The 23,081-nt window shown below is 40.9% G+C and overlaps 1 protein-coding gene and 1 non-coding gene across 10 annotated transcripts in view; one reads left to right on the forward strand and one right to left on the reverse strand.

Moving 5' to 3' along the window:
- The window catches only part of CPQ (carboxypeptidase Q), a 575,285-nt gene that overhangs the window by 360,080 nt on the left and 192,124 nt on the right, over positions 1 to 23,081 (reverse strand). For all 9 annotated transcript variants that reach the window (XM_042254452.1, XM_042254454.1, XM_012184096.4 and 6 more), the window contains one exon: positions 17,101 to 17,308. In XM_042254452.1, coding sequence (XP_042110386.1) covers positions 17,101 to 17,308 — 208 coding nt within the window. The remainder of the gene's footprint in view (positions 1 to 17,100; positions 17,309 to 23,081) is intronic.
- Positions 528 to 599, forward strand: TRNAC-ACA (transfer RNA cysteine (anticodon ACA)). The gene has a single exon. It is a non-coding gene; the product is annotated as a tRNA-Cys (tRNA).

Consider the following 23,081-nt stretch of genomic DNA (forward strand, 5'->3'; position numbering starts at 1 on the left):
CGAGAGAAAAGAAATGTGATCAGGAGCTAAAAGACACGTTGTCCCTGTTCTACCATGGCTGAGTTACCTTCAGCCCCAAGGTCACTACTGATCATCTTTAAAAGGAAGGGGTGACCTTCAGCCCCAAGGTCACTACTGCTTATCTCTAAAAGGAAGGGGTGACCTTCAGCCCCAAGGTCACTACTGCTCATCTCTAAAAGGAAGGGGTGACCTTCAGCCCCAAGGTCACTACTCCTCAACTCTAAAATGAAGGGGTGGACTAGACGTTCTTTCAGGGCTCATCCAGCTGTACTATTTTGAAATCTTGGTCCTAAAAGGGAAATGGAATAGAAATAGGAAGAAGCTGCTTATAAAGAATTGCAAGTGCCAAACCACCAAAAACTGAAAAGACCACTAAAACACATACAGAAATGAGGAAGAGGAGGAGGAGGAAGGTGAGCATGGTGTTACCGGCTCCACCTGTGGAGGCCTCACTAGAAGCCCAGCTCAGGTCCATGCACTTCACAGTATTAACTCTCCTAAAGACTTCCCTGGTGGCTCAGATGGTAAAGCATCTGCCTACAATGCGGGAGACCCAGGTTCAATCCCTGGGTTGGGAAGATCCTCTGGAGAAGGAAATGGCAACCCACTCCAGTACTCTTGCCTGGAAAATCTCACGGACGGAGGAGTGTTGTAGGCTACAGTCCATGGGGTCGCAAAGAGTCGGACATGACTGAGCGACTTCACTGATACACTCCGACTCTATTTCTGTCATACCTCCCATCATGTTAGACAATATCAGAATGAATCTAGATATTCTGAGGAAGTTGACTGGGGATGCATGTACAGGATTCACAGTCATAATCTCCACCTGGTATGAGAGAGGCTCCCAGGGCTAGTGGCGTCATAATACAAAGGGCGGGGCCAGAGGTCACATGGTGCTGAGAACCGCTCCTGCAACACCTGGCGATGAAAGTAAGGAGCGAGTGGTAGAGGTTCAGAAGCTGGTCACTCAAAATTCCTTCCAGTTATCAGGCGTGCAAAACTGCAACTGAAGGGTTCCATTCCTATGGGCACCTACTTAACATGGAAAGAACATGGAAAGATTCTGGAATTCAGGGTATGCTATTATGAAGACACCTCCTAATTTTATGTTTTAATTTTCTTTTTTGAGCAAGTCATGCAAAATGCAATTTGTCAGAAACCCTATGTTCATAGGGCACAAGCCTATGGTTGTACTGCAAACAGTGCGTTGCTGTATGAAGTCACATGTTTTATTTGAGTCAACAGATCAAATCACATGTTAGCATATATAACATATCTGTTCTGACCAGTCTGGCAATAAATACCAGAAAAAAAGACATAGAAAAGCCATGTTTTACTGGGAGAAAGAGATGTGCTTTAAGTATTCATGATGAATAGTCTCTTAGATTATTTAATAATACAAATAATGAATGATAAATCACCTTAGAAAAACACTGACATTTCTTGACTGGACACAAAATAGTGACAAATATAAAGGTAACAGAAAGTCATAATATGTATCCAAAGACTGCTGTCAATTCATTGTCACTGTACTCAAGAGCATCCGTAATGTCCTTAAGCTCATATGTGAAAATAACTTGATAGCAACTTTCTGAAATCTGACAGCCTTAAAAATGCATATATTGCAAACAAAAATCTGTCAAGCTGAAATAAACTTCCCCAAACTATCACTAATAAAATCTAAATTTCAACCATGGTAAAGGAAAATCTGAATTTTCTTTTTATTCTCTCTATAGAAAATATAAAGACCAATCAGACTATGTAAGAAAAAAACACAGGAAAAATATAGACACTTGACAGATACTTATTTTAAAAAAATAGAATTTTTTAAAAATTTTTGTAATGTTTATAGTATTTGGCAGATTTCTTAAATTTGTAACTTTTGACAATTTGCTATTCTAACTAAGTAAATATTGATTTTATATCTAAATTTTTTTGCGATTTTGTGTTCTTTTCCTTAAAGAGACTCTCAAATTATATAAGTGCCTAGCCCTACAAAACTTGGGTCCTTCCTGGCCTGGAATATAAAAGACACCTGATGAATGTTTATTGAATGAATCAAGTTGGTAAATGTCCAAAATCATTTTCTCCTAGATGTCAAATATTTAATTTTTAGAGGGGCAACCAGTGTGGAAACAGACTTTCATTGAGCTATTAAACTAATACCTGCTGACTCACTGGCCAAAGTCGGTCACCCCTTCGCAAGCACTGATGACGTGGGGAAGATGCAGTGGGTGGATAACTTCCAGTTTTCTGCAGCCCACCACAGACACTAGGTAAACTCCACCCAAACAGGCATCCGCGCAGGCCTCTGCAAACCCACACTGAGACACATTTCTTCTGGAAAGAACTCTTTAGACACACTCCTGAACATCAGCACCACACAGCAAAAAAGTGAAAAGAAAAAGGTTAACAAAGAAAACAAAACTCTGGAGAAGCAGCTGCTGCTGCTGCTAAGTCACTTCAGTCGTGTCCGAGTCTGTGCGACCCCCCAGACGGCAGCCCACCAGGCTCCCCTGTCCCTGGGATTCTCCAGGCAAGAACACTGGAGTGGGTTGCCATTTCCTTCTCCAATGCAGGAAAGTGAAAAGTGAAAGTGAAGTCGCTCAGTCATGTCCGACTCTTCGCGACCCCGTGGACTGCAGCCCACCAGGCTCCTCTGTCCATGGGATTTTCCAGGCAAGAGTACTGGAGTGGGGTACCATTGCTTTCTCCAGACTTTGGATCTGAGATCTTTGCTTATTTTAATAATTAACAGCAATTATGGATGGGGTGAGGATCTTCATTCACATATTACACACTGGTAATGATAAACTCTAAAAATATTTCCAGAGTCATTACTCCAGAGTGCATGCTGTTAATGACAAAGTTCAGAGGAAATGGATGGTATTGATTACACCCTGCTAATTAGCTGACTACCTAGGATAGTTTGGGTTCCTTTGGATTAAAAGGAAAAAAAAGGGAATTCCTGTTAATGTTTCCAATATTCGAGCTTATCATAAAATATTAGCTTTGACACTTAAGGGCTTTGAAATTGTTGATGCTTTATCAACAAGAATGACAGTAATAAATTTTAGTACATTCCTTTTAAAAAATCCATGAAGTGATAATCAGAAACAATCAAAACAGTGAAAGCTCTTCTTTACAAAAAAGTGCCAGTTAAAAAATATATATAATAGGAATCACTGAATTAGGAATAGATTTGTAACTGGCAATGTAATATCTGATGCAGGCAAGGATCATCAACACATGCTAAATTTTCATTGGATGAAAATTTAATGGAGAATATAAAATTCACAAAGTCTCAAAGCATCTCCCCATAATTACAATGTATTTATTTATCCTACAAAGGAGAACCTCTCTAATGAAGAAATCCAGAGATACTGCCTTAGACAAGTGATCAAACTTAGCCTCACTATTAAGGAAAACTGTTATTACTCATTTCTTTATATAATGCAATAGGGGGTACACCACATATCCATTTAGAATTCTTGCCAAAAATATTTAATTTGAATTTAATAATGGGGAAATAACTAACTCCAAACTGAGGGACACTTTGCAAAACAACTGCCCTTATCCTCAAATATGTCAAAGTGATAAAAAGACTAGGGAACAATTCCAGGTTTAAGGAGACGAAAGATACATGACCCCTAAATGTAATGCCATATCCTTGATTGGGTTCTAGAACTTTTTAGAAAGCAGGGACATTAATTATTGAGAGTTGGGGATAACGAGATCTGAATATCAATGGAATTTACATTATATAATATTTATACAACTATGTTAAATTTCCTAAGTATGACAACAATACTGCCTTATGTTACAGAAGTTCCTTGTTCTTATGAAGTACATGCTCATATATTTATGATTTAAATGCTCTGTGGCTGTACCTACCTCATTTTAAATTGATTAAAAGGTGAAAGAGAACAAATGTGGTAAAAATTAAGTCATGAATGTAGGTGAAGGGTGTATGAGTGGACACAGAAAGCAACTGAAAAACTTGATAAGTTAAAATCCACCAACATTTAAAACTTCTCATCAAAAGGCACTGTTTAACATAAAAACAAAACTATAGGTGAGACACCAACTGAGAGAAAATATTTGCAAAACTAGTGGACTTTCATTTAGAATATACAGAGAATTCCTATTATGGAATAATTTAAAAACAACCCAATTATAAAATAGAGAAAAGACTTAAGCAGACTGTTCACAAAGGAAAATTTGGAAATGGCCAACCAACATGTGAATGTGTGTTCAACATCATTAGTCATCAGGAAAATGGCTAAAATTAAACAGACTGAAAACATCATTTTTCAGTGAGAAAGTGGAGCAAGCTGAACTCTTACACATGGCAGGTGGCAACACGAAAGATACCATCTCTTCAGGAAAAAGTTCAGCAATTTCTTACCAAGAGTATATGAGTCATCTAATAGTCTTTCAATTTTACCACAGACTGATATTTTACCAAAAAACAAAATTGGGGAAAAACATCTGTGATGCTTTAGAATGTGGCTTCAGAAAATAGACATGAGTCAGTATATATCCATTTATAGTTGGTTCTCCATTCTTTTTATCTTAGATAATTTTTTTTTATAATTTTTTAATAGTAACTGTGAAAAAGTGAAAGTGTTAGTCACGTAGTCATGTCTGACTCTTTGCAAACCTATGGACTATAGCCCACCAGGCTCCTCCGTCCATGGGATTCTCCAGGCAAGAATACTGGAGTGGGTTGCCATTCCCTTCTCAGGGGATCTTCCCAACTCAGGGATCAAACTCGGGTCTCCCACATTGCAGGCAGATTCTTTATCATCTGAGCCACCAGAGAAGTCCAAAAGACATACTCCCAGGAGCGGGTTCCACTCGGATGGATCCCAGGACCTTCTGTGTAAAAAAGCAAATGTGCTAACCACAACTTGTATCAATAAACAGTTCTTGAGTAACTAGTCATGTGTACTGAGAGTATAATGATATACAAGAAAGATGCAGTCCTGTCCTTGTGGAATGTATATTCTCATGGAGAAACACATACTGAACAAGTAGAGAGAGAGAGATGGAGAGCAGTTAGTTACCAAGATCGGGGGTCTGATCCCTGGTACTGATATGAGTCGCTTCATCTGTGGTCTGGCCACTGATCGGTCTGAGACACTGTATCTTTGGCACTATAGTGGTGTGGAGCACTGAAAGTGAGGTCAAAGGGGATAAAAAGAGAACAGAGTTTTAAGCCAAAGAGTGAGGGAGACTACAAGAGTGGGCTCCTGAAATCAAGAGACACACAGAACCAAGGTCTTTGGTGCCCACACCAAGGAGAGTTCTGGAGTTGCTGCTTTTTAAAGTGTTTCAGTTCATGTCGACCCACCTGCTTAGTGCTGTCATTACCCAAGGAAGACAGTGATGATGATAACAACCATGAGAAAGATAAGATGTCAGTCACAAAATTCACTGATTGCTTCTCACGTGCCAGGGTCTCTACACTGAACGCTTGATCCCATACAGTTCTCTCAACAACGCTATGAGAGAGTATTCTCGCCATGTTACAGATGAGCAAAGAGGTTCTCACATTAAACCATGTATGTAAATTCACACAACCTCTAAGTGGCTAAACCTGCCTTTGAATCTAGGTCTGTCTGACTCCAAATCCCATGCTCTATATTGTTACTTTGTTCATCTCCAACCCTCGAGGTGAGCTTCTCTGGTGGCACGAGCGGCAAAGAACCCATCTATGGAACCCATCAATGCAGGAGACATAAGAGATGTGGGTTCCGTCCCTGGGTCGGGAAGATCCCCTGGAGGAGGGGATGGCAACCCACTCCAGTATTCTTGCCTGGGAAATCCCATGGACAGAGGAGCCTGGAGGGACATATAGTTCATCAGGTTGCAAAAAGTCAGACATGACTGAAGTGACTTAACACACACACACAGTCCTCCTGGTAGTACCTTCTGATCAGTACTTTCTCCAGGGGGCTAGAGATGCCAAAGGGTCCTTTGGACTCAAGAGGACTTTTGGAACGGTCTTCAGCTTTGATGTGAGAAAGGGAACAGAAGCGCAGGCAATAGTAAAAAGCAGACTTGAGGCTACTGGGGATTATTTCGGTTCATATGCTACACTAGACATTTTTCAAAGGGCACTGTATAAGCAAACAACATTGTCATAATCCTGAAATCTGAATTCAAAATGCATTAATTTCTTTTTACCACTAGGGATTCAGAGAAACATGCCATAGTGATATGGTTCTTAAGCTTATGCTTTCTGTAATCAGAAAGCTGGAAAATAGAAGATGAACATTTACAAATATTTTAAAATTATGAATGCAAAATATCAGCCAAGAATAAATCTTTATATCAAGGTTACAAGCAGATGAAAAATGACAGTCTGTACTGGGAATGCAAACAGACCATTAATTATAGCAGCCTCACAAAGCACCCAAGTAACAGCAGTTTGCAATTCTTTACCAAAATTTACATAACTGTATAGTCTCCTTTCAGATTCTAGAGATTCTATGTTTGATAAGTAGCAACTCAGGTTAATTACCTCATCTCTATTATTATTCCACTTTTATGAATATGAAATGGTGACATCTTGAATTTACATGTTAGCAAACCTAATAGGCTCCCTCTAACACTTTTTATTCATTCATTCCAGCAATACTGTGTGCCAGGCATTGTGCCCAGCCCCAGAGACACTGAGATGAATAAGACATGGACTATGTCCCCAAGAGAACTTCCAATCCAGAAAGAGAAGCAGATTAGTAAACACACAACCCTAACAGAGTTGGAACAAACCAAACAGATGGAGATCAAAATGGCAATACAATGTTAGGCATCTCCCGATCAGATAGCAGCAATCACAACAGCGATATTGAGTAAGTTAAGTTCTCCTTTCTCTCTTCTCTCCCTCTTTCCTACCTGTCTTCCTTCCTTCCTTCTCTTCTCTTTCTTCTTCCTTCCCTCTCTCTCTCCATGTTTCCCTCCCTTCCTTTTTTATTCAGTGAGTATATCCATTCATTACTTAGCAAAATTATATAATAATAGTATATTACATGTATCCAAAACTTACTTTGTGTCAGGCAATTATAGAATTTCATTTAAACCTCACAAAATGCTCAGAAGAAGGTACAATTTCCCCCATTATACAAGATGAAACTGAGGTTCAGAGAGTTACCCAGGATGCCAAGGTCACACCCTGTCAAGAGACTGAATAAAGACCCAAACCCACTGTGACTCCAGAACTGGGGCTGGAGTCCTCTAGAGAGCACATCATCTGAGTCTACCCACTACCAGATAATATGCCTGCCTGTCACACTACCCAAAGCAGTAATAAGAACTCAGTGATGAAAGGACATTTTGGAATTTCTAACAAAGGCTTTCTAAACAAAAGATCTGCCTTTCAAAAATCAGAGAGACATGAAAAAAAAAGGATGATGAGAAGAAAAAATGCAGTGTTCAGTGTGGGTTTCCCCCTCGGGAGCACTGTGGCCTCCACCTGCATAAACGATGAGGACTGGCATTCTGCTTGATTACCATGCATCTCTTAGGGGCCTCAGAGTGAACGAGCAAACACAAAAGCAGGAAGAAAAAGCACCTACTAATCGAGGTTGGTCCAGTTGCACCATATGAGTCATGGTGATACTCTCTTTATTTTGTAATCACCAGTGGCACATATGCCCCCTAGGCTGCAAAAATACTTCAAAACAACTTAAATCAAGCTTGATAGCTAATTATGCTAAGGTCATGCCAAAGAAGCAAACCACCAGGACATCGAAAATCCAAGACAGTCTAAGTATAAAGTAGCAGCATTAATTTTTCTCCCATTAAAAAACAAAGGGAGGAAGACAAGCTTTTTTTACTCTCTTGAGAATACACGGGCTTTTAATAATCATCCGAAATAGACCTCTTAAGACATTTCACCTCTGCTATGAATGTTTGAAACTGGTCCTCTGATTACAAAACTGTTCATGTTAAATCTCATCAAGATGCTTTCTTAAGATGAAGAATGTTTTATAAATTGTAATGGTTTTAATCAGAACCCTCTTTGAAGCTATTAAATGCTACAATGTAGCCAGACCATTGCTTCAATTATGCCACTTATCGACTCTGTATTAATTAAGTATCATTATAGGCACTGATTTATATACTTCCTCACAGCTCTCTTGCCAGATGGTCCAACATTCTCCCTCTCTGACACTCCATAAACATCACCTGGATTCACTCATATTTCTCTCCAGTTGAATGTTTAATCAGCTCTTAGTCATCTTCAAATTGGATTGCTTCTGTTCCTCCTCTTCACTATACTCTATCAATACAGTACACAAATGCCAAGTGATATAAAACATAAACCAGTGGTAGTTACAAAGCCAAGTTCTCTCATCAGCTCATTCCCACCTCAATGAATTCTTCCCCAGTATGATGACGCACTTCTCACAATAAAGAGAAAGCAGAGCCTTTTTGCTTCCTTAGCTGATTAAAACTTATAGTCTGTGTTCAATTATCTGGGGCAATGGAGAAAATAACTAGGAAAAAAAATGTATATTTGGCAATGGGAGTACAATAGACAATTTGGCCTCAGTAGAGTTTCTTTCTCAATTATATTTTGCTTGGTATAATATAAAAATTATTTTGCATTCTTGAGCTCACACATTGAGAGAGCAGGAGGCAGAAGTCCCAAGGTGTACTGCACTGCAAGGAAGCCAGCCTAGAATTTTAAACTGCCTTGGGTGATCCAAAAAGTAGATAATAGAGAAATGGAAATGCTTAACTGTTTTTCTTACAAAATATGAAAACCAGATTAATGAGACAATCTCACAGCCGCCTCAAGTTCAAAAGATCTAGAAACCCAATTGACTCTGTTGCCTCTCTATGGGCTCCCCTTCTTGACCCCCCGAGTCTCTCATCATTCTTCAGTCCCCAAGCTGGGCAAAGGGAAATGGAAACTGAGGCAGACCGAGGAAGGCACAGGCCATCAACCAAAAGGAGTTGGCGCTAACCCACGAGGCTGCAGTTTACCTTACAGAAATACAAGACGTCACCTGCACAAACACCTATTTTTACATAAAGCTCATGACTTTAAAATATTGGGCTGGACTGAATGCAGATTCAACCCTTGGTTTTCAATCCTTGACTTAATGTTGACTTTGACTCCTCGTCTTTCCTCCCTTCAAATGCAACCTGTCCTTAAGTTTTGATATTTTTTTCATTACCCTTCTGTATGATCAGGCCACTCAAGATGGCTGTTCTCTTGCACTCTGTACATCCCCTGCTCAACCAGTCCCGGCTTCACCAACATGCACCCTCATGACTATCTAATTCTCTTAATCATAAAGCTTAATCAGAGTCGGGCTTGCCTACATTTGCCTCCTACCCCACTGATGGTCTGTCTGATAACCAGTGAGCCAACCTGACGTCCCTTCCCCCTCCCCTTCTCTACCCCAAGAAGCAAAAACTGCTGCCATACCCTGCCTGCTATCTGCCATACGCAGTGGGTGCCACTCCAGGACTCTGCTTCCGAGCTGTAAAATCTTCTATCCTATAAACTGCTGATGGCTGCTGCTGTCTCGGGGCTTTTGCTTCAGTGTCACAGTTGAGCAGTTGCACAACCTGCCAGGCACAGCCCAGCACCCTTCTGCTGCCTCTTCTTCTCCACTCCCACCAGCCATGTCCTCGTTACTTCACATCTGCATTCGGAGATCAGTGTCCTTACGGTCGCAAAGCACATCATCTATGGTCACCAAAATGATCTAAAACAGTAGTTCCCAAACTTTAACAAATTCAGAATCACCTGGAGGGCTGTTTAAATCACATACCGCACCCCCAAGCATTTTTTAATTTAATGGATCTCAAGTGGAGCCTAACAATTTGCATATCAATAGTTCCTAGGTGAGGCTGATGAGCAGGAGAAGGGGAGGACAGAGGATGAGATGGATGAGATGGTTGGATGGCATCACCGTCGCAGTAGACATGAGTTTGAGTAAACTCTGGGAGCTGGTGATGGACAGAGAGCCCTGCCGTGCTGCAGTCCATGGGGTCGCAAAGAGTCGGACACAACTGAGCAACTGAACTGAGGTTGATGAGGTTCCAGGGACCACTCTTAGAGAAACAATGCTCTAAAACGTCACCTCCAACTATAACACAATCAGTGATTTCCCATTTATTCCACATTAAACTTAAAACTCCTTAACCAGGTACTTTAGATTCTTCCTAAAGCTGGTCTCTTCCTCTCACCTCAAAATAACATTTCCCTGATCTCTCATGAAGCCCTGTTCCAGTCCAGCTGGTCTACTTAAATCTCAGCTAGCGATCAGACACTCCCACTTTCCTGCCTTGATAATGTACAGAAAGTCTTTCCAGCTCTGATCACTTGCTCAAGCTCAGCCTTTTCACTGAGTACCCCAAGCCCACATTCTCCACAGAGCCAGCCCCTATCAGACCTCTTGCTCAGGCTCAGCCTTTTCACTGAGTACCCCAAGCCACATTCTCCATGGAGCCAGCCCCCATCAGACCTCTTGTTCAAGCTCAGCCTTTTCACTGAGTACCCCAACCCCACATTCTCCACGGAGCCAGCCCCCATCAGACCTCTTGCTCAAGCTCAGCCTTTTCACTGAGTACCCCAAGCCCACCTTGTCCACGGAGCCAGCACCCATCAGACCTCTTGCTCAAGCTCAGCCTTTTCACTGAGTACCCCAAGCCCACCTTCTCCACCGAGCCAGCACCCATCAGACCTCTTGCTCAAGCTCAGCCTTTTCACTGAGTACCCCAAGCCCACCTTCTCCACCGAGCCAGCCCCCATGAGACCGCTGCTGCCTCTCCTAGACTTCTAGAGCTTTAACTCTCCACGCTGCTGGTTGAATCCAAAGTGCACTGACTTCAGAGCCAGAGCCTCTCTGAGTATGACTCCTGGTTCTTTCATTAGCTGTGTAATTTGACTAGTTACATAGCCCTTCTGAACCTGTTTCTCCCTCCATAAAATAACAATAATAATACCTATTTCTATAAGTTGTATAAAGAAGTAATCAAAACAAAATTTTTAAGGCTTCTAAGAAGTATAAACAAAGTATGCTTAATAAATGTCAATTTCTTATCTTGGTCCCTTCTCCCAATCATGCATTCAGCATGAAATAAAAAATATATTACATTAATCATAAATATTTTAAGCTTACTTTCCTCTCTTTTAGCCAGATAGAAATTTCCAAGGAACCAAAAACATGTCTAATTCATCTGAGCAACCGTAGTGCCTGACAAATTCTGAGTAACAGGTAAGCTCTCAATAATCATTTACTAAAAAATATGATTAATTTGAGAAATAACATGAGGCAAGTGGTTCCACAGAGCAGCTCTTCTCTGCAGAGCTTAAGTCTCTTACAATTACTTTTATCATAAATATCTTCCTATGACAAGGCAAACTGTATTTTACACACAAGAAAACTAAAACAGATCTAATGAGAATCCCTATTAGATAGTCCCCACTTGATACTTAATACTGAACAAGAGAAAAGTCATTATAAAAGCATCAATGAAGGACAAATCTTCTCTTTGAAGTCAGTTTGAACACAAAGACACTAATAATGGGAACACAGAGAAATAATGACAAAAAGCCCATAGATAATGCTGCAGCAAGTAATGGGCTGCCTTTTGAGGACCTCTTTCATGTAACCATGTGACCGTTGTACTTCCAAAACAGCTGACACATACTGCTAACTCTACTGACAGATGTTAAGTCAAGATGTTGGTAAAACACATTGCCTGTCCTTTAGGAGATTCTCTAATTTTTAAATCAAGCAGAAACAAATGACAGCTTCTATTCTGTTCTCCAGAGTTACTGACTTCTACACTATTCCTAAACAGAATCCAGTATAACCCACTGGCATAGGGCTAAGGGAGACAGAAAAAGATATAACCTGGCATATTGGCATCTGGATATTCTCCTCCAAATACAGAGCAAAGTGCCCTAAAAGTTCAAGTTATTTTAAATTCACTATACAGAGGATACACAGTTTGATCAGAGAGCCCTAGGGACTGGGTCACCTGATTTGTTGTAAGAGCAATCTACCATAACTGATCACATAAACTCAGACAAGTTGATTCCTCCAATAGTCATTTCCTGAGTGGCCACTATATATCAAATATTATACAAGATGATGAGGATACCAAGGTAAAGTGTTTAATCCATGTTATCCTGGAACTTACAGTCTAGTGTAGAGTCAGACAGTTGGAGAAGACTGTACAGTTGTTCACCAAACTCGTTTTCCTTTCATGGTGAGCATGAAAACAGACCAAATTTCCCGGCCTCCACATAACTCCGCATTGTGGACATAGAATGTGAGCAATGAGGTATATCATACCCAGGCCTGACCACAGAAAGCCTCGCCTTTGATTATTGACTTTCTCTCTCCATCTCCTTATTTGCCAGTTGGATGCTAGGGACCCTGCCAAGGACTCTGATTTCTTAGAGGTGACGGAGCCACAAGATGGGAGCAAAAGGCCATCTGCTGAACACTCTCTTGGAACTATCATGTGAACAAGAAAGAAATTCCTATTGTGTTAAGTGGCTAATTTGTTTGTTACAACAACACTTGAAGTGAAAGTGAAAGTTGCTCAGTTGTGTCCGACTCTTTGCCATCCCGTGGACTGTACAGTCCATGGAATTCTCCAGGCCAGAATACTGGAGTGGGTGCCATTTCCCTTTTCCAGGGGATTTTCCTGATCCAGGGATCAAACCCAGGTCTCCTGCACTGCAGGTGGATTCTTTACCAGCTGAGCCACAAGGGAAGCCCAGGAATACTGGAGTGGGTAGCCTATCCCTTCTCCAGGGGGTCTTTCCAACCCAGGAAAAGAACTGGGGTCTCCTGGATTGCAGGCAGATTCTTTACCATCTGAACTATCAGGGAAGCCTTACAACACTTGATCTACCATATCAAAGCATGAACTCAAACTACCTCCAAGGCAATATGATACAGAGTATGCATAGCCTGACATGGGATACCCAAAAGAGGCAGCTCACCTGAGCTGAAGCTGGATATTGGGAAGGGCTCCTCAGAAGAAGTGCTTAAAATGAATCTTGAAGGACAGTGTGAGACAGTGAGAAAGGGAATAGAAGGTTGCAGAGGAGAAAGCATTTGCAAAGTCATGAAACTTTGAGGAAATGGGCTGCATTGGGGAAGTCTTAGTGATTCCTGACAATATGTATTTGCTAAAATGACAGACAAAGAGCAGAACCTAGGAGATGTAGTAGCTACTAGAAATGATGGGTAGGGGAAGAGGAAAAAATGATCACGAACCATCTAACTTTAGAAGGCAGAAGAGATGGCACTGAGATAGAAAATGCAGGAGAAAAATGTGAAAGAATGAGTTCAATTTTGAAAAAGAAAGAAACTGAGATAGCTATGGAGCACCCAAAAGATGAATCAGCAGGTACTTGGACATGCGGACCTAGAGTTCAGGCAGTGGTGTGGACAGGAGAGGTGAGTTTGGAAAGGGCCATTGCACAGGTGCTGGCTGAAGCCAGAAGCAGGATGGGATGGCTCGGGTAGAATACTCATAGCGAGAAGCCAGAGAAACAGGAAAGGAAAAAGGAAAGCGGGAAAGAGGGAAGGAGCAAGAAGAAGAATATGAGAAAGAAGTTACAGATGCTAAAGACTGAAAGAAAGCAGCAGTCCCACTGCTGGGCACACACACTGAGGAAACCAGAAATGAAAGAGACACATGTACCCCAATGTTCATCGCAGCACTGTTTATAATAGCCAGGACATGGAAGCAACCCAGATGTCCATCAGCAGATGAATGGATAAGAAAGCTGTGGTACATATACACAATGGGGTATTACTCAGCCATTAAAAAGAATACATTTGAATAATTTCTAATGAGATGGATGAAACTGAAGCCTATTATACAGAGTGAAGTAAGCCAGAAAGAAAAACACCAATACAGTGTACTAACGCATATATATGGAATTTAGAAAGATGGTAACGATAACCCAGTATGCAAGACAGCAAAAGAGACACAGATGTATGGAACAGTCTTTTGGACTGTGAGGGAGAGGGAGAGGGTGGGATGATTTGGGAGAATGGCATTGAAACATGTATAATATCATATATAAAACAAATCGCCAGTCCAGGTTTGATGCATGATACAGGATGCTTGGGGCTGGCATACTGGGACGACCCAGAGGGATGGTACAGGGAGGGAGGAGGGATGGGGGTTCAGGATGGGGAACATGTGTATACCTGCGGCAGATTCATGTTGATATATGGCAAAACCAATACAATATTGTAAAGTAATTAACCTCCAGTTAAAATAAATAAATTTATATTTTAAAAAAAAGCAGTCAATAGTAAGAAACACTTCAGAGTGGTAAAATAAGAGGACAGCCTGAAAAATGTCCACTGTATTCAATTAGGCAGCTATTTGTGACCTTAGCAAGTTCCATTTCAGTATCAGGAAGAGCTAAGTTAAGATGGTCTGGAGAGCAAATGAGTGATAAAGAATTACAGACTGGAATACAGAATACTCTATATAAAAAAAACTGGTTTCTAAAAAACAATTAGCTCAAAGTGGGGACAGAGAGAGAGTTTGCTTCTCTTTGATTTTCACTTTTCAAGAAGCAACACTTAAACATGTTAACATGTTGAATTCTCTGAACTTTTATTTCTCTGTAAAATGGGGATAATAAGGCATCGTCTTGGTCCATTGGATTGTTATCAGAACGAATAAGATGAAAGACAACATATGGGAAAGAGTCTAAAGTTCTACATAAACAGCAATGTTATTTTGCATTTATAAATGTTGAAAATATAGAGTTATAAAAGTTAAGAGGCCATTGAAATATGGCTGGCCATAAAATTAATGAAAAATTATAATCAGTCTAGATCTAGAAATATTAAGCAAAATGCCTTTTGAATACACACTACATGTTGGCAACCCCAAATCTTAGAGACTAATGACACAGGCTAATTTTGCTGGACAAATTTCTTCTGGTGCATCTAGGTTACAGCCTGAGTTTCCAGATGTCTTCGTTGTAACAGGGAAAAAAAAAAAAAAAGGCCAGTGAACTCGGGCAAATTGCTGTGCATTAAATCATCTGGAAATTTTTTAGTCTTATGAGTAGTAGTTTTTATAAATAAATGTTTCTGGCATTTACCCAGTTTCACAAAGCAACAGACTAGCCCCATAATTTAGGTCTCACGACCAGTGAAACCATGGTGAATGGCCACAAGCTGCTAAGTATGTTATTCTAAGGAGTGACTGAAGTATTCTGGGAAGTGAGCTGGCCATCTCAGGACTTCCTGCCTGGGAAGACCAACCATCCGAAACAATATGGCTCAATCAGTATTTCACTAGTCACCAAACTTTTAAGGACTCTACAAAGAGCATTATTTTAAGCACTATGACATCACTGTAACTAGGTTTTCTCTCTTAAAACCTGTAACAAGTGGTTTTAGCATGCCCCAACTTCCTCCCCTGGGAAGATATCTTATCCCTGTAAAAGAAAAATCTCCCTTTCCTTTTCTGCGCACTTTTGAACAACTCTGACTGGGCTCTGATGTCTCCTCAGTTATTTTCAAGGACATAGGGTGCTAATTGAGGTCAAGCAGCTGTGACTCCAGTGCCAAAGAACAATTGTGCAGAATACAGAAGTCTTCCTTTACAAAAGATACTAAGGATCTAGTCTTGAGACCCAAATAAACTCTGTTTGCAATTACTTTTGCATGTTTCTTTCATCTTAAACAGACCGAGCTACAAGACTGAAATGGTGTTTCTTTTCTCCATGTTTCTCAAATATTTTATTCTTGATATATGACACTACCTTATGCAGCTGTTAAATTGGCCCAATGTCTCCAGGTCAGTTTTTAGAACTTTTATCTACTGCAATGCTAAATTTCTTCCTAGGGCTGAGGGTCAATAAAGTGCTTTGCAAATACCTCAATCGGAAATACAAAGAAAAAGACAAAGCTTCCATTGCCCTCAAAATAGACCTTTAGAGAAAACTGAGTATCTTTCATAAGTTGACCTCAATCTTAAAATAATTTTGTGAAAGTATTGTCGTTAATTATCACCAATTAATAGAGTAGAATCCTGAGGCCCTAGGAGATTTAAGAACACTCCAAGGTGGTATGAGATTAATAGGTATAAACTACTATGTATAAAATAAAGAAGGAACAAAAATATATTGTATAGCACAAGGAATTATAGGCATTATCTTGTAATAACTTACGGAGTGTGATCTGCAAAAACACTGACTCATTTTGCTGTACGTCTGAAACTAATACAATACTGTAAGTCAACTATACTTCAATTAAAAAAAGAACATTCCCAAGGCCTCTTAGTTCTTTAGAAGCAGAACCAGGTCTATATCCAAGGTCCTCTGCTGCCTCAACGATTTCCACTACACCATAGATGGCCCCCATCATGTTACCCACTTTATTTGTAGTTCACTTCTCTAGCAACAATGGACGGAGAAGGCAATGGCACCCCACTCCAGTACTCTTGCCTGGAAAAATCCCATGGACGGAGGAGCCTGGTAGGCTGCAGTCCATGGGGTCACTAGGAGTCGGACATGACTGAGCAACTTCACTTTCACTTTTCACTTTCATGCATTGGAGAAGGAAATGGCAAACCACTCTAGTGTTCTTGCCTGGAGAATCCCAGGGACAGGGGAACCTGGTGGGCTGCCGTCTCTGGGGTAGCACAGAGTCAGACATGACTGAAGTGACTTAGCAGCAGCAGCAGCAGCAGCAACAATGGAAAAAAGCCTGGCTTCCTCTGAAGTCATTAGGAATCTTTGATGAAATGCAGACGTGAATTCAGTTCTCCCTCCAATGAAAATACATAAAACATACTGGTTATATAAGGAATGTTATGGGATCATCGTGGATGTAGAAAACTTTTTAAAGGAATGCACCAATGATGCTTGGAATCCTGAAAAAGCCAAAGAAGATACTACAAACAAATAACCAAATGTGTAATGGGGGAAAATTCCGTAAACAATCAGTATTTTCACTGGACTAGTTTGTTTTTATTTTGTAAGGGCTTCTCTTTGATGGAAAACCCTGGTTTTTTAAAGCATTTCAAATGAACTTGATGACCAACCTGTAGATGGAGAAGGAAGCCACGGATCGAATGAGGGATGCCAAAGCCCCCACTTTGGCAGCTTCTACCGCCCCCTCCATGCGGTACTGCACTGCTGCGGAATAGTTGGTATAAGGTTGATTGTAAACGACGATCTTCCCTTCTGCGTCTGGCCCCCTTCTCTGCAGTTCATCGAAAGAGGTCACCACCAGAACTTCCGCAGTAATGCCTACAAATAAAAGTCATGCAAGATTAACGCCTGGTTTCCGATCAGCCAGGTTGAACTGGCACACAAAAGGTCACACATGCTCTATCCACTACATCTGGCAAACCGGTTTGCAAAGATCAAAGTTTCAGAGCCATTTGCTATGGGAGAAAGACTGTGGGGGTTAGCCAGTTTCCCAAGAAAGAGAAAAAGCGTTCAAAACATTTAATATACGACTCATTAGGTTTTTCAACTCGCTTGACCAGCTGCTATTAAATCACAAATTGCTTGCAAAGATGTCTTTTTTTTTGTCTCTTTCCCACCCTAACAGGTCATGAGTTTCACAAAATGACACTAATTATTTATTTAAAAAACACATTTTAGAGAGCTTCCCTTGGGATTAATGAAACACATATTTATCTTTTCATAAAACTATTTTGATATGTGGCTAAACAACATTCATTGACGTCATACAAAGGATGGCAGTTTATAAAAAAAAATATTCTTAGGAACCAATGATTTTCATACTTCCAATTTTTAACAAATAGTTAATGTAACTTCTCCCAAGAGCCACAAAAAGTCAGCTTGTTTTCTTTCCTTCTTTGTACTGAATCTTTTTAAAGAATGTGAAAACTGCCCATGTCTCGATTTATAGGACTTGTTCATTACCAAACTATCACTATTCTTCACCTAAAAATTCTGAAGATGCTATGTAACTATTCTATAGTCCTCTTGTCTCATTTAGAAAGATGTGACATCTTTTTTCACACCACCAGTCTTGCCCAGATCTTCCTGATTAGGACAGGTTTCACAGCTTCTGAGAAGTCATTCAAAAACTGCCAGACCACTGAGGATTCAATTTGATGGAGTAGTTACAGTGACAAGAAAAAAAGTATTTAGCAACAAAGGCCAGATGCAGTAGCTAAATATAACTATCTAAAGTAAAGAGGCAGGCGCCTACTGTTTTATAGCTTTAGCCAGGCAGTCATGAAATATGGCAGTAAAAACCCAAGTATCAACATGGATTTGGCATATTTCTTTAATCTTGCAAACTAGAGAATCAAGTTCTTCTGGAAGCTTAACATGTCATTAAAATAGTAACTGTTACTTGGAAAATCCTTTTTAAACACACTGCAGGTATGAGAGAATTCTTGCTTTCAACACGGGCCCCACCACAATGGACCCTTTGAGCTGGCTGCTCTCTGCTTCTGGTTCCACCATCCAGACTGAATCTGTACCATCACTTTAAAGTGACTGACTACATATCTATAAGTATGTCTCCACCAACATTCAGAACTCAGAACTTAATTCATAATCTAAGGAAAGCAATGTACAATTATGAAGAGTAAGGAAGCCACTAGCTTTTTCACATGATAATTATGTGTAAGAATACAAATAAAGGCTTGGCTAGACGGAGTTTGAGATTCATAACTTTTTGAAACCTGGAATTACCTTGAAATTTGACTGGCGTTATTGTTGGCATGTCACAGGAATTTTGTTGATGCTTTTCAGCTGTTTCTAATGAATAACAGATTCAATGGTCCACCCAAGGGGTGTCCCAGCAATGGGGTAATTTTGGTATCTGGATTGGAGCCACTAGAAATGAAGCCAAGTTTCTATAAATTTTCATTGGCCACTGCAAAATTAAAATCATACAAGGGGAGTATTTCACTAGGGTCTATGGTTCAAGTTCTTTTAACAAATGTGAGTGACAGAGTCCTAATGAGCCAAAACCTAACCTAGACATCAGTTGCCAGTGCAGAACACTAGAAGCAGCTATAGGTCAAAACCTGTCACCAAGACCTTGCAAGAAGTCTTCAAATTAACCCGCTTTCCTGAAAGCTTAGGGTCATCTCCAATTCCTCTGTCTCCTTCATCCTCCAGGTCCCACCAGTCCTCAGATGCTGAGACTCTTACTCCTTAAGTATCACCTGAAAGCAGGGCCTCTGCTCCGCCACATTACGCCTCTCACATCACTCTGGTGCCCTTCTGTTTGGACCATGAGTTCCTCCTCCTTCACCTCGCCACTGCTAGTGTCCCAGCCTCCAGCCCAGCTCCCTCAACTTGAACTTCCAGAGAGCCGCCAGGGTGAAGGACTCGGACTGCAGAAAAGTCAGAGCAGCCTGTGCCACCATCTCCCTGGCCCCTGCCCCCTGCCCCCTCTGCCCATTACCTATCACTCCAAAGGAACCGTCAAAGCCTGTCTGTCTGTATAGACACGGGCTCCCTTTTATTTTAAAGCAGGTCAATACTAAAGTTAAAAGTTCCCACTCTCACCACAGCAGTTCATTTCTCAGTGTCTTTGTTCACACTACGGTAGATATGTCTTGTTGACCCCATGCTCCCGACTTTGTCACGTGACTAACACCTATTTATCCCTCAGAGGCTGTTTAAGAATCACTCCCTCAAAGTGTACACAGTATTCTGCAACAACCTGTATCAGGAAAGAATCTAAGAAAGAGTAGATATGTGAATATGTATGACTGATTCACTTTACTGTACACATGAGAGGGAGCCCGTGTCTATACAGACAGACAGGCTTTGAAACTAGCGCAACCTTGTAAACCAGCTATTCAGTTCAGTTCAGCTCAGTTGCTCAGTCGTGTCCGACTCTGCAACCCCATGGACTGCAGCACGCCAGGCCTCTGTCTGTCACCAACTGCCGGAGATTACTCAAACTCATGTCCATTGAGTCGGTGACGCCACCCAGCCATCTCATCCTCTGTCAACTATACTCCAATAAAAATAAAATTTAGATAAGACATAGGAAAAAAAAAAAAGAATCATCACTTTAGGGAGCATTCTCGAGGCCTCTGGCTTCTTTGTGTCACCCCCTCCCCCTACCTTAGGGAAGGCTGGCTAGTGAGTGAGCCACTCAACTCTTGACTTTCAGTCTCCTGGACATACCCAGGCACTAGACAATGTTGTTGTTTAGTTGCTCAGTCATGCCTGACTCTACACAACCCCATGGAATGCAGCCCTCCAGGCTCCTCTGTCCATGGGATTTCCCTGGCAAGAATACTGGAGTGGGTTGCCATTTCCTTCTCCAGGGGATCTTCTCAGCTCAGGGATCAAACCCAGGGCTCCTTCATTATCAGGCAGATTTTTTTTACCACGGAGCCACCAGGAATGCCTAAGAGACAATGAAACTTTGCTTATTTATGATTGACAATACCACCTAAACCAGGAACTCTTCAGGGTCTGGGTCTGTGTTTACCTTGGTTTGTATCTCCTGGGCCTAACATAGTGCTCAGCGTGTGTGTAGGCAGCCAGTCAATAAGCTTCCCTCAAATGGCACTGCTCCAAATACGGGGCCATTGACTGGATCTGAAGCATTTCCATAGAAGCACAATTTTATCTTTAAAGTTTGAAAGCACTTCTCCCACAATAACTCAGCAGTCTGACTCTCTGACCACCCAGAGCACAGCTGCACAACAATAACCAAGCGAAAAAGGCCTTGAGGCAGTCAGAACAGAAATATAAACCCCAAGTATAAAAACTCAGGCACTTGAACATAAGGAAGCTCTTCTGCTCCTAAAGCTTAGTTACCCTTATTTATATAAAATTCTAAATCTAGTGCTTAAACCTATGAACTATGGGAAACAATGTATCAAAAAGAAGAGATAGGTTTGGAAGCCGATAGCAGTACCACAGGGGGAAAAAAGGCAATGTCAGAGACAGGAACATGAAACATAACAAATATGCACTTACTGACATTTTTGCAGTATCAGAAATGTTCTGTGTCTGGGCTAACGGCGGCCATTAGACACGTGGCTATGGCACGTTATTTATGCGTTTACTTGGCTGCACCAGGTCTTGGTTGTGGCAGGAGTTTTGGTCTACATTTTGGCAGGCAGGCTCTTAAATGCAGCAGAGAAACTCTTAGCTGGGGCATGTGGGATCTAGTTCCCCGACCAGGGATCAAACCCAGGCCCTCCGCATTGGGATTGCAGAGTCTTAGCCACTGGACTACCAGCGGGGTCCCCCGAACACTTTAAATGTGACTAATGGGACTCAGAAACTGAATTTTGAATGCCATTTCTTTTAATCAACTTATACTCAAATGTAGATAGCCACATGTAAATAGTGGCTACTGTGTAGAATGGCACCGGGGCAGGAACAGACATGGCCATCATGACAGGGCCTCCTAGAGCAGCCTGTATTCAGTACCCACTGTCTGGGAAGTCAGGGTGTGTACAACAATACTTATTTTTTGCTCAAAATGAATAAAATGAAACCAGGCCGTCTGGAAAACCTCACTCTTCCATATTAGTTGCGTTTTGACACGTTACACAAAGGAAATCCTTCTGCTCTCCTACAAGTCAGCAGGCTGCTATTCTTTTCTCTCCTCTCTGCTCCCTTCTTTTCATGCCCTCGTTCTTAAAACTAGTATATGAAAACCTCAAACATAAAACCATTGTCAGGTGTCCTGAACTCCTTATTAATAATTGTAACCCACTCCCAACCCCCATCTCTCTTTCCTAGCTTAATTTTTCAATAGCAGTTGTCAGCTTCCAGCTGTTTCTACTACAGTAATGTAAGCTCCATAGGGTGGGGGTGGGGGGGTTAGGGTAGAAATTCTTGTCTGCCTTATTCATTAATATTATCAAAATGCCTTAAGTGGTACCTGACAGGTAATATGTGAAATTTACTCATAGACACTCATAGACACAAATGCACACATGTACACATGCATATACAGAATGAAATAAAGAGAAACCAAATAATAAAAGTGTAATAATGGCCCATCCATGATCACTCCCTTAAAATGTATACTTCCAAGGAACTTATATATTTCTGTAAGTGAGTATAATTGATGAAATCATAATAGTGATATTTGAGTTTAAACCAGTGTTCACAGCAACTCTGCAAAGTAGTCTTTAGGAACACGAAGTGCATAGACATAAATTTACACAGCTACGAGGTGCTGAAACGAAAACTTGAATTATCGGTCATCTGAATCCAAGGGTCATGCTCTTCCTAGTAACATCACTGCTATCTTCTTTTGAAATGTAAAACATATCAAAAGAAAAGCTCTGGATGTTCATCTGAAGAGGAATAAGAAACATAAGTAAGTATATAAAAAGCTGCCTAAAGTTATCCTTTATTTTTCCTTCATCTTGTTCATACATCAGAGCACTGTTATCACACTAGGTCCCAGTCTTCTCACGGGGGAGCTGTGAGGGATGTTCTACTCTAGGACAAGAGCCATCACACTCTTAGAGTGATGAAAAGCATGGTGGTAGTTAATTCTGAAGGAAACGTAAGACTGAAGGTAAAAGTATTCATATTATAACGTGATTCTCTTAGCTAAAGCTGATTATATTATAAAACTAGGATAAAAAGCCTCAGGTTCCCTTCTATTCTCCACTTCTAGTCCTCCATTTCTCATTTTCAAAATTGATTCACTTATTTTTTTAAACGCCTCACCCTGTGCATAGCTAGTGCGGCAGTTTTCTTGCAGAGACGACAGACGCTGACTGCTGTGGCGCTGGCTGGGATCATTTATTCTATGGAAAATTTGATACAGAGACATAAATCTCAGTCTCTTCTGCCCTGATTCCTCCCAAGAACAGTTAAGAGTAGGAAGATAGTGACGTGAGAATTTCATAATGTTTTCTATTATTAAAAGGAAAAGATTACAGACAGAAAAACATGTCTCTGGGGCTCAATTCAAAGTGGGAAATCTCAGGAAATGGATTCTGATTTCAAAAGACTTAACCCCAAATAAGAATTACTCCAGCCCCACCTAAAAGAAAGCCTAGTGTCTCACTCTTCACCACGTAATCTTATACCA

The sequence above is a fragment of the Ovis aries genome, chromosome 9, assembly GCF_016772045.2.
Source record: "Ovis aries strain OAR_USU_Benz2616 breed Rambouillet chromosome 9, ARS-UI_Ramb_v3.0, whole genome shotgun sequence".
Taxonomy (NCBI): Eukaryota; Metazoa; Chordata; class Mammalia; order Artiodactyla; family Bovidae; genus Ovis; species Ovis aries.